This window comes from Neovison vison, chromosome 8 (genome assembly GCF_020171115.1).
Source record: "Neovison vison isolate M4711 chromosome 8, ASM_NN_V1, whole genome shotgun sequence".
NCBI lineage: Eukaryota > Metazoa > Chordata > Mammalia > Carnivora > Mustelidae > Neogale > Neogale vison.
The window spans coordinates 124,745,640-124,758,154 of NC_058098.1; the positions used below are offsets into that span (position 1 = coordinate 124,745,640).

At 54.1% G+C, this 12,515-nt stretch overlaps 1 protein-coding gene across 2 annotated transcripts in view; it reads left to right on the forward strand.

The window, feature by feature from the left end:
• The window catches only part of DNMT3A (DNA methyltransferase 3 alpha), a 96,468-nt gene that overhangs the window by 51,877 nt on the left and 32,076 nt on the right, over positions 1-12,515 (forward strand). For both annotated transcript variants that reach the window (XM_044261959.1, XM_044261961.1), the window contains exons 4-6: positions 613-883; positions 6,752-6,795; positions 7,251-7,397. In XM_044261959.1, coding sequence (XP_044117894.1) covers positions 613-883; positions 6,752-6,795; positions 7,251-7,397 — 462 coding nt within the window. The remainder of the gene's footprint in view (positions 1-612; positions 884-6,751; positions 6,796-7,250; positions 7,398-12,515) is intronic.

Sequence of the window (12,515 nt, forward strand, 5' to 3'; positions counted from 1 at the left end):
AGCCCAAGGTGACCAGAATTGATTGGTGGCACTAGAGTCTTCTGAAGAGGGGTCATGATTGGAAGTAGGGAGAGTGTGAGAAATGTTTATTTTTTTTTAAAATCCTTGATTGATTTATTTTTTGTGAGGCTTGAACTCCTAACCCTGAGATCAAGAGTTGCATGCTCTACCCACTGAGCCAGGCAGGCCCTCCAGAATGTTTGTTTTCACTTACACATAGATGTATTTTTTTTTTCACTTATGTATAGAGGGACGTTTGTTTTTAATAGGGGCCTCAGAGTTGGCTTGGAGGCCCTCTGTCACCTCGGGGAGGGGGGCGGTGGTGTGGGTCACAGTGTGGGCAGTGAAACCAGGCTGGCGAACCTGCCTGCCTTCTTCTGCTGCTGCTTCTGCTCGAGTCCACAAATCCATTGACCTCAGCGAGTCGGGCCCAGGGATCCCTTGAAACTGAGAGCAGAATTGTGTGTGTATTTGCTTGTGTGGACGCTTATGTGGACAAGGTTTTCTGGACAATGGGTGGCATAATCTTCACCAGAATTTCAGGGGGGCTAGTGATCCAAAAGAAGAAGACCAGTGATCTAATCCTCCCCTCCTGTTTCTTCATCTTTCCAGGTGGAAAGCAGTGACACACCAAAGGACCCCGCAGTGACCTCCAAGTCCCCGTCCATGGCCCAGGACTCAGGCCCCTCAGAGCTGTTACCCAATGGGGACTTGGAGAAGCGGAGTGAGCCCCAGCCAGAGGAGGGGAGCCCCGCTGGAGGGCAGAAGGGCGGGGCCCCAGCAGAGGGAGAGGGTGCGGCTGAGACCCCGCCTGAAGCCTCCAGAGCCGTGGAGAATGGCTGCTGCACCCCCAAGGATGGCCGAGGAGCCCCTGCAGAAGAGAGTGAGTCCTGGGGACAAGGGGCCGCCTCTTCTGGGATTCCCCAGGATTCCCCCACGGGTTAGAGACTGGGGCCAGTAGGCCCCAGCAGGCATGGGAGCTGGAGGTCTACTTGCCAAGGCTGTACCCCGGGGGCTGCTGGCTGGATGCAGCCTGCACACATGTTTTATTTGGCCCATGTAGTGTTTTAAACATTTTCAAAAATTAGTTGCCAGTATTTAAAAATCAAGAAATTTCACATAAAAATCTGGAGTTTTGGCTTCTCATGGAAAAAAAAAAGCTAGATCTGGCGACAGTGGGTTTGTAGAATGCCAACAGTTGCAGGACTGGGGTGATGCTGTCCCCCACACCCCTTCGTAGGCTGGTTGTGAGCCTCAGTTTCCCTCAGCCCTTACCTGGCCTGCTGTTTCTTCTACAAGACCCGCAGCTCTCGGGGACTGCGTGCCAAGCCCCTGGCCTGGGTGCTCCAGGCAGTGGATGCCCTCTGCCAGGAAGAGCCCACTTAGCCTGCCCCAGCACAGAGGTCTCGAACCTGCCACAGTTCAGCTGACTCAGCTCAAGTGTGGTTGTGACTGAGTGGGATGGGGGCAGCGCAGAGGGGGGTGACCGGTGCGCCAGGCCCCTTCCTCCCCAGACTTTTTGGCCTTGCCCTGGAGTCCTGGAAAATTGCCTGCTTTTCTCTTTCAGGTTAAGCCAGTGATTTCAGGGCCAACCGAGCTGTAAACATGTTAGTAATGAGGACAACTAGCATTTGTACCGGGCTTCACAGTTTACAGAGTGTTTCCTCATATATTACCACATTTGATCCTCCCGGGGCCCTGCCAGGTTGTTTTGCATATGTGCATTTTAATTCAAAAAGTCTTCCTTCCAAGTGCGGTTGATGGAATGAGTAAATCGATTAATTGGCATAACTTACTTTGCATGGATCCAAACCCAATATTCATGCAGGATTGAGAGCATTTCCAGAAAAGAGATTTCCAAATTAAAAAAAATATATATATACATATATATATACCTATATTTCATTCATTTATTATTCAACTAATATTTAATGATGTTCTTGTTATATGCAAAGCACTTCCTGAGGTACTCTGTATTTGTTCTTTTGGTCCTCCAAACAATCTTCTTCAAGAGGTATTATTATTCCCATTTTAAGGCAGGAAAAAACCTGCCACTTAGCCAGATGAAGTGACTCGCTCAGGGCACCCCCCGGAGCCTGTAAGTGGTAGATCCAGGATGCATTCGGTCTTGGCTCTAAAGGTGGTGTGCTCTTCTGCTGTCCCCTTTTATCCTGCAGGGGGGCTCAGGGCCGGCTGGCTGGTAACTGCCCAGCGCTCCTGGCCTCACCTGAGTGCCTTGTGGTGTGGGTCCTGACACTGGGTGAGAGTGTTCAGGGGGCTGGAGTGGAGGGAAACCCAGGAGAAAAGGAAAAAGAGACCCTCTTCCTCCTGCTAAGAATACCAGGTATTCCATGTGGAAACTGGGAGCCCATCAGTAAACCCAGCCCCCCCCAACACACAGTGTGCTGATTCCTGGGACCCCACCACGACTGGCTGGGGCAAGCTGCAGGCCTTCCGGCCTGGTGGGATGGAGCTAGAGTTCTCAGGCCACTCTTAACCCTTGAGTGTTTGCTTTCACTTTGGGGTCTCTCTGTCTCCGCTTCTGTTTGTTCTCCAGAGTTCCTTCTTTAGTCAGTCAATAGGTGTTTGTGAAACCTCCAGTTGGTGTGTATGTCAGGGTCTGGGCCAGGAGCTGGGGAAAGCATCAGGAACAAAAACCTGGTTCTTGCCTTCAAGGACCTCACAGTCCGCTAGAGAGGCAGACGTTAATGAGAAATTCGCGCTGAGAGGCGTGTGATTCTACAGGGAGATAGGTTCTCTAAGAGAAAATAAACACAGTTCTATGAGGAACTGTGACCAGGGAAACCCCAGCCAGCCCAACCTGTTCCACGGAAGCGGAAGGATGACTGGGGGTTCACCAGGTGAGGGGTGGTGGAGGAGGGAGTGAAAACAGGTACAGAGGCTCCCGGGTAGGAGGGAGCAGCGTACTGGGTCTTTGAGGACATCCTCCTGGGGCATGGTGGGGTGTGTGTGTGCACACGTTGTGTGTGTGTGTGTGTGTGTGTGTGTGTGCGCGCGCGCGCGCAACATGATCTGCTTTATGTTTTGAAAAAAAATCACTTTGCACCCTGGTTCCCAGAGTGAAACAAAGAGGCTGGGAAGCGGGGTCGAGGGCTGCTGCAGGTGTGGAGGGGAGGAGGGCAGCTGTAATGAGGTGGCAGCAGAAGTGGAGAGAAGAGGGCAAGCACTAGGAACCCAGGGGGAAAGGGGAGAGATGGTATCGAGGTGAACTCCTGGGTTTGGGATTTTCGTACATTAAGGGGGACCTTCCTCAGAATGCTCCAAGCCTCCCTGACCTCCCAGTAGCCTCGGAGCATCTTGTGGGCCTCAGAGCTGGGGGGACCCCTGAAGGCCACTGCATTGGCTGCATGCTGAGACTGGTGAGGTGCTGCCCCGGGACATGGCAGTGGTCTGCTGGAGGCTCGGCGGCCCAGCCCACGGCCGGCCACGCAGAACGCATACACAGCTGCTTAGTTCCAAGGAGGGAGGAGACTAAGGCCCTAGGGAGGTAGCGATTTGGCCATGCTCTCCCTTCCGTTCCCCTCATTCCATGTCTCCTCTCAGGAGACCCCATCCCTCTCCCCTAAACCCCTCCCATTAGTTCCTATACAGGAAAAACGGAGGACTTTAAGGCAGCATTCCTGTGCACACAGGTGCCCCAGATCCTGACAGTACAGCCAGGAGAAAGAAGGAGGAACAGGGGAGATGATGAGTAATCAGGACAAGAACCACCTGGATAGGCAGGTGGTGGCCTTGGGACTGCTCCTGCACTCCTAGCATTAATGCCGCCATGATTGTAATAGAAACAATGGTCATATGGCTTCCTTTGACTGGATATTGACTATGTGTTGAGTGTCCTATATCCCAACTACTCAAAGTGGCCCAGGGACCAACTGTGTTACCTGGTATCACCTTGGAATTTAGAAATGCAGAATCTCAGGCCCTACCCTAGACCTGTGGCGTCCAAAGCTACATTTGAAAGAGATTCTCATGATTTTGATGGATAGTGAACTTTAAGAAGCCCTGCTCTTTAGTTAGCCATTCTCTTGCTTAATTTTTGTGATCATAGGAGGAAAACTCTTATTGTCCCCATTTTTCAGATGGGGAGACTGAGTGTTCAGAAAGGTTAAGGTACTTATCCAAGATAATATAGCTAGTGAAGGATCGGATTAGGGTCAGCACAAAACCCTTTTCTGCTCAGATTGGGCTAGTGGCTGCCCCCTGAGCCAAGCCTGGCCTTAGCCTTGTCATGGAGATTTGGGTTCCTTTTAAAGGAAATTTGGGGTGGTCCCAGGCTTAGACTGACAGGTAAGTGTGGTAGTGTTGGAGGCACCCTGGGCTCTCCTGCCCCCTGGACCTGAGATACTCGAGGGTCATGTCTGAGGCTGCCAGGGCCACCCTGGGAGGCACACAGCCACCTGGCCCGCCTGTGACCCTGGGTCTGGGCCAGGAGCAGATGGACTGCAGAGGGAGTGTTGAGAGAGCAGCTGACCCTCCTTGACTCAGGACAAGTGCTGCATTCTAAGGCAGGCCCGTTTGTTGTTTTGCTGAGCCAGGCTGGAAAGTGTGTGTGTGTATGTGATATCACTCAGTGGGCATGTGCAGAATCTGTCTGGGAGAAAATTCCAGAAAGAAGCCAGTTGGAAACTGCACGAAGAAAAGTACTTCTCTTTGGGGGAACAGGGGGCCAGGGAATAGGGAAAGGGAAAACACGAAGGTGGCGGAGGATAAAGTGAACCGGCTGGGCATTCAGGAGCCCTGAGATCTGATTTCTGCTTTGTCAGTCACTCCGTACCCCCACCCCCCACCCAGCCTCAGTTTCCCCACTGGCAAAATCTAGGGGCTGGGCAGGTGCTCCATCATCTCTATAGCTCCCTTCAACCCTGATTTTCTTTCATCCGAATGAATAGATGATTCCCCATAATGAGATGCCATGGAGGGAAATGTTTGAGAGGTCAGAGGGACCCCGCTGCAGCCTGGCCCGAGGGCGGGCGCCCCCTCCTGGCAGCCCAAAGCCTCGTTGGGAGAACTTCCAGGTGTGAGAGAAAAGTTGGGGGGGGGGCTAGGGATGGGAGGGGGACCTGGCTCCAGGGAGCGCGAGAAAAAATCGGAGGAGCTGGCTGTGCTGAGCAGAAGCACGGAGGAAGAGACAGCAAGACCGGGTGAGACGTACCTTCAAAGGCCTGTCGTGTAAAGTGTTAGCAAGCACCCCTGTTCCTGGCGCGCGCCCATGACAGACGCTGGCGCTTCGCCCCCCATCCCCCTCTGGCAGCCGGCTGGGCACCGTCCCTGTCCCTGTTGTGTGGCCCACGCGTGTGCCCGCGCTGGCTGCCTGGGCCCCTGCCTCCCCTCCCCTGGGCTCCGGGGGCGCTGTAACCCCTGGGCTGCCCCTCCCCCGGGGGCACACACTCTGAACCCCAGGGCTTCTCTAGTGAGAGAGAGGGAAAGAAACTTCCTCTCTGGGGCCGGAGGAGGCCTTCAATGCTGTGTCTGGTTTCCGCTTCAGAGCCAGGAGATGAAGTAGGGGCTGTTTTTTCCGTTTTGGGCTCCCCCACCCCAACTACCATGAGCCAGCCTCATTGACCTTCCTGCTTTGGGCCCAAGCTCAGTATTCTTGGCTTCAGAGATAGGAGTTCAGGGGCCCAGGTGGGAGGAGGGCTCACTGCCCCCCCCACCCCCACCCCAGGAAGCTCTGGAAGGCATAATCACCCCAGTCCCACAGCCAGGGGTGGCTAGACTGCAAGGTGTGTGCTGGGCCTGGGAAGGGCATCCGGGGAAGGACAGGGATATTCTGGAGGAGTGTGGCTGCCCTCCCAAGTGGGGTCCGGACAGGGACGGCGAGAGGATGGGACTCTCCTATAGACAGAACTTCTGGGGCTTCTGCCCTCCTGGGGAGCCTTTCCTTCTAGGAACTGGAATCCGGGCCTAGCTGGAGAGCTTCAGGGAAGAGGCAGAGGGAAGTGCCTTAGGGAAAGGGATCCAAACTGATATTTATCGAGCACCTACTACATGCTGCGTCCTGCTCCAGGCACTCAAGGTTCCCAGTAACCTAAGATTTTAAACAGTTGGCTCTCTTGATTCAGTGAGAAAACAGGCTGGATGGAAGAGGTTACAGAGGTCACACGGAAACACCTGGAATTCAAGTCTTTTAGAAGAAAGGTTTGGGATGGGGAGTGGGTGTGCAGAGGCAGGTACGGATAACAGAACCACAGTGTTGAGACCTGCAGAAGGACCCTAGAGATAGATCATCTCCAGCCTCATTATCTTCCAGATAAGGAAACAGCCTCAGAAACAAAGTTGCTTCACCAGAGTCTTGCTCCAGTGGCCCTGTACCCCGCTGCCTCCGAGGACATCTTTGCCTCACTCCCTAGAAGCATACAGCTCCCTTCCAGGGCAGGGGGAGACTGTGGCATCTGGCCCCTCCTCTGGGAAGGGAGCTGTTCCTAGACAGCCCCATCTGTGTGCCTGAGACAGAATCAATGGGCCAGAAGCCGTGGCCCTGGCTTTTCTACTGTTCCTTCGGATTTGGGCCTCCAGAGCTGCCCCGGTCCCTTCTCTGCTCTAGGCCGTGCTCTGAGTCCTTGGGGCCAACATGGTGCCTAGCACGCAGTGGGCCATCAGGTTGGACACATGAACAATTGAATGGTTAAAGGACCCCTGTCCCTGTGGCAGGGACCCCAGGCACAAGGTGGGGCCTCTGAGCCACTCCTGTAACTCTGCCGACAGTCCCTTTGTTCTTCCCTCTCCACAGGCAAAGAACAGAAGGAGACCAACATCGAATCCATGAAAATGGAGGCAAGTGTTTTCCTCAACCCCCAGGGGCTCTGTGGATCCTGATTCTAGAAGAAAGCCACCTCTCTGACCAACCGTGGCGAATGTGTGTGAGGGGATCCTGAGGTGGTCTGTCCCCTTCTTTACATGTCCCCGTGTAAGGAGAAAAGGAGATGGGTGTGGAGGCTAGAAGCCCCCCAACAAGGCAGTCAGCGGGTCCCCTCTGAGACCAGGCGCCTCCCCACATGGTTCATGTCCATGTGCCCCCCACCCCCCAGCTCGTGGCTCACTTCTCCAGCCCAAACAGGGCCTTGCCCAGCACTCTCAGGGTTGACATCTCTGGCCAGGAGTCAAAGCTCCTGTGTTCTGTTCGAGGTGAGTGCCTCCTCAGTTTCCCCTCAGGAGGAGCGAACCTTGCAGTGGGACTGTCAGTGCCCATCTTAATGCCAGTCTGTCTCTCTGTCATCTCTCTGTCCTAGGGCTCCCGGGGCCGGCTGCGGGGTGGCTTGGGCTGGGAGTCCAGCCTCCGCCAGCGGCCCATGCCGCGGCTCACCTTCCAGGCGGGGGACCCCTACTACATCAGCAAGCGCAAGCGGGACGAGTGGCTGGCACGCTGGAAAAGGGAGGTGAGGTGCCTTCTGGCCTGGGCCCCAGCCTGCCCCACAGAATTGGAAAACCAGAAGTTAGCTTCAGCTGCCCTCTGGAGCTGTTGTCAGGCCCCAGCTAAGCCTCAGTTTCCCCTTCAGGTTAACCTCTTGTACTTACAGGAAACCGCTTAACTCCTAGGCAGTGACTGGTTTCTTTTTTTGTTCAACAAATGTTTATTGATCACTTCCCATGTCTCAGGTAGTGTACTAGGCTCTGTGCGTATACAATTCCTGGCCTCATGGAGTGGCAGAAGCAGAGACAGTGGTGGGCTGAAGAGACAGAACAAGTAAAGACAGAAAAGTAAAGAAGGGGCTGAAATAGAGAATAGCAGAAGTCTGCTTTAGGTGGGGGTGGTCAGAGGAGGCTTCTTGGAGGAGGTGGCCTTTTTAAGTTAAGACCGAAAGGAGCAGGAGAGCTGGCTCTGATCTGGTTGCTCCTTGGTCCTTCAGTCTGCACTACCTCCATGCCTCTTGCTGCTAAGTCCCTCTATTGGCTAGCTTCTACCACCCCCACCCTCGACCCTTTACCCCCACTGCCCACGACCCCCATGGAGGGTATCTGGTGAGGAGTGGGGGTGGGGGTAGAATGTTCTAGGCAGAGGAAACACCACAAGCAAGACCCTGACTTGTTTGGCAAAACGAGAGACCAGTATGCCCTGCGTGAAACGAGCAAGGGAGAAAGTGGGGTCAGACATGGGGTCCAGCCATGTGGGGCTCTGCAGGTCTTGGCCAGAAGCTGGTATAATTCTGAGTACATGCAAGTTTCTGTGCAGAGGAACGATCTGATGTTGATTAGAGGAACGGCAATGGAGACAGGGCAGATTCAGGATGTATTTTGGAGATAGAATGAGTAAGGCTTGCTGATGGATGGGAGGGGTGAAGGAGGGGAGGAAATGGAAGGTCTCACCTGAATACCTAGTGATGGTTGTGCCATGTCCTCAGAAGGGGCAGGCAGCTGGAGGAGCGGGTTTGGGACTGCTGGGAACTGGCAGTTCAGCCTGAGAGGCCGAGGTGCCTGTAGCCGGCGGGGTAGGCAAGTCCGCACTTCAGGTGCAAAGACGTGAGGACGTCAAGAGCAGAAGCTGCTGTTTAAGTCCAGGGAAACGATGAGCTCACCTGGGGATAGGGAGAGAGAAGAGCCCAAATCCCAAGATTCCTCCCTGGAAACCGCACCATTTATGGGCTGTGTAGAGAGGACTGCAAGGGCTGAGAGGCATGTCCATTGCCTCTGACAACCTGGAGGTAGCTGGTGACTTTTCTAAGAGAAGCGTCCGTGGGAGTGGAAGCCAGCCCATGGCAGGCTGCAGCGGGACAGGAGGTGAGGCCGTGGACACTGAAAGACCTAGGAGCCAGCAGCCTATCAAGCCTGATGTGCGGGGCCGCTCTGCGGTCTGATCCGCAGATGGACCTCTGGCAGCAGGAAGGGAGCAGAAGTGGCGTGAGATGCCACCATCTGGGGCGTTTGCCCCAGGCCTTCAAAGGAAGGCATTGGCCGATTTACACTGTGTGAGCGCTCGCTCTAGAAGAAGTTCAGAACGAGGTAGGGGTTGGTCTGCGTGATGGTCTCCCGTTCCTTCGGGCTCCAGGAAGGCAGAAATTTCTCTCCTGGAAGCGCCTGGAGAAGGGACGGCCTGTCAAGGTTCCCCGAGAAGAGAGGCACTTGACCCTGAGCTCAAAGTGTGGTCTTTAGGACGAAATTCAGGAACTGGGGCTGTTCTTGCCATCTGGTGGGTTGCCTGCTAACTAGCCCCCTGGCAGCCAGCGGGGGCAGGGCGGAGGGATGCATTTTCCTGCTCTCCCAGAGTCCTGGGGCCAGAAGGTTATGCCTAATGACGTTTAGACCTGGAACCCTCATGCATTCTGTGGTTCTCAGACTAGGCTTCCCTGAAGAAGCAGTATGGAAGCCTGCCCTCAGCCACCAGAGAAAAGGGGATCTTCTCTCAATTCACAGGAAAAATTAGGATAGTCGGGGCATTTTCTCGATTTTGTCATTTCCACTAGAATTTAAAAAGACTTGATCATGGAGCTCTTGTAGCATACGCAGAAGCAGAGACAGTGGTGGGCTGAAGAAACCCGCACGTACCTATCACCCAGCTTCAACAATCCTCAAAAGCTTTTCTAGTAAACTCTCAATGTTTGCCATCCACTTCCCCACCCCCAGCCAAGAAAGGTCATTGATGAGCATTAACAGAAAAACTTGAAAAGTTGATTCAATTGCCAATGTTTTAGGGATATGTGACTTGAGATGTAGAGGTCTTCCCCTGCCCCCAAAATTATATTTTCTGGGGCACCTGGCTGGCTCAGTCTGTTGAGCCCAAGACTCTCGATCTCTGGGTCTTGAGTTCAAGCCCCATGTTGGGTGTAGAGCTTACTTAAAAAAAAATATATATATATATACTTTTTGCCAATCTTTTCCTTCCTTATTTATATTCTGTGACTAAAGAGTCCATCGAGGATTTGTGACTGTCAGCACAGGAGTCAGAGCCGCTGTCGCCTCAATCTCAGAGTAGGGGGCAGGGGCTGCACTTAGGTGCGGGCCACGGGCTCGGGCCCCCTTCAGGCTTCCTGCTGCCTGCCGAGGCCTGGCCCCAGTACCATACCCGCCCGCCTTGGGCTGTGCCTGGCGTCTCGCGGACAGCTAGCTGCAGGTAACACGAATGCTAGGGAAACACAGCTAGCTTCAAGACTGCCACGTTCCCTTCAGACTGAAGAGTAGTAACTGTCCCCACAGAGTGGCCTACCAGAGGTAAAGAAACCCACCCCTGGCCACCTCACCTCGTTCCCTGGCATTCGACCCTTTCTTCTGATACTGCCTCCCTTGGCCTTCCTGACCTTGGCCCTGAAGTTCTTCCCCATTTCCTCCAACTTCATCTGCTCAGCCTCCTCCTCTGTCCCGTGGCGATGGCATCCCCAGATCTCTGCCTGCCCCTCTGCCCCCCGCTGCTCTTGATCCCCCTCCTTAACCACTTAAGGGCTCTCATAGATCCTACCATCTACCTGCCTTCCTCCCAAAAAGACACGTCCCCTCCCCAAAGCATGGTTCCAGATGTTTCCTAGGCAGTGTCACTTGAAGGGCCAGCCAGCCCTTCCTAATCTCAGAATACAACACCTGCTCTTTAAAACTTCCTGCAGGGCCCCGTTATTGGGCAGCCAGAACCCTCCGTGTCTATGCACTGTGTAAGATACTGGGGGTACTGGAAGCCTAGAGTATGCCTAGTCACCCCAAGATAGGATGAGTGTTCAGGGTACCTCAGGAAGGGCATCACCCGTGGATCATCCGTGCATCAGCAAGAGGTGGCTTCTGGCTTTTAGGGGGTGAACTGGAATTTAGGAAAGAGAGAAGAAGGGCATTGTGGAGGGAGGTGTATGGCCTGTGCAAAGGGTCTGGGGCACAAGGCAGCATGCCCTTTTCAGGATCAGGAAGGGAAGTTCGTGGTGGGGCACAGGATGTGGAGCCTGAGGACTGTGTTGTCCCGTCTTGGGGTTTCCACCAGACCCCAGTCTACACCTGCCCCTTCCTTGGTGCACATGCCCCACCTGGGGGGCCTGCTTCCCTTAAAATATTCCACCAGCTGCATTTTTTTTTTTGTCATGACACCCTTGTCAATCCAGTTATTAAGTGAGGTTCACTTTTGACTTTTCCATCTGAGATTACCTACCTCCCCAGGCTTTCCTCCCCCAGAAAAAAAATGTTTAAGAAGGCTTAGAATATCACATAAGGAATGAAATGTAAAGTAACTGGGTGAGGAAAATGAGACATTTGCTCCTTCCCTGGGACTGAGGTGGGAATTCCGGCTGGAGGTGGGAAGCTCTTGTCTTCTGTCTGTCCCTTCATAGATTCCCTTCACTTCCTTCCTAAGCCTTTTAAGGACTAAGCTGTGCTTGAATCATGACGAGGCCTTGCTCGACAGCCTACAGTTGCTTGACAACATACAGTAGCTCCTCACTGTCTCCCTCATGGTGTCAGGAATCCTCAGGCCGTTTTTTCCAGGCGTCGGTGCTCCCTGTGACTTCCTCCCACCGCACCTCACTACCGTCCTTTATGAGAAAGGTCCTCTGAGAGGGACCAGTCCCCCCTTTATATTGGCCTCTTCTTTCCTCCCTGCCTCTGCTCCCCCTGGGGTTTCCTTTATCGGTTCTTCCGGAGTCCACAAAGCTCTCCGGCTCATCCTGACCCCCTTCTCTGCACCCCGTAGCCCTTGCTGTTAGTATTTTTGGCTGTAGCACCCTGGGAAATGTCATAGGGTGTTTTTCACCATTTCTTCCCTGTTAGTCGAGTCATTCCCCCATCACGCCCAATCTGATGTCGGGCAGGGGACATGGGTTCAGCAAATGGTTGTGGCTTGGCCATGCAGTTGACGGGTTGGTGAATGTGGAACACCTCCTCAGAGAGCTCAGCCCTGCGATTTCTGCCTTGAGGCCCCAAGCCCTTGGTTTTCATAGGGTTTTCCCAGAGGCGCCGACAGGTGTACCTGGAGAACAGCTTGGGGCCCGGGGACCCATGCAATTAGGTTCTCATGGCTGAGGTGATGCCCTGATTCTCGTCCACCCTGTGTTCCTGCGGTTTCTGCTGGGCCTACGCTGTGCTCCGCCCGGGAGAACTGGGCCCAGGCCCCGGCAGGCAGAGAGGGTCCAGGCCCTGGTAGCGGGGAGGGCGGGCGTGAGGTAATTCCTCCTCCCAGGGGAGGTCAAGGCCTAGGCTCCTCTTTCTGATAATTAACAGAACAGAAGGACCCGGGGCGAGTACTCTGGGCTTAGCAAGGGCTTCTCCTATGTATTACTTCATTGGTTCTCGCCATGGTGAGGTGGAGAGGTGAGGAGGGCTAGTCAGGCAGTTGGGACAGTCATCCAGCCAGAGGGGCCATGGACCCCCAGTTCGTACCACTGCTTATGGCTTCAGGGCTCATGTGAAGCTGGGGGATGCTGGAGCTGTCAGTAGTGTCTTCCCCCAAGCCCGATTTTAAAGTTCTGTCAGGGCAAGGGTACCGTGTCCTGCTGATCTAGGATCTGGTCCTTTTTCTGGCTCCCATCCCAAAGGAGGAGGGATTCATGCCTCTTTACACTTGCGGGATGCTTTGTACATACTCTAACGATGAT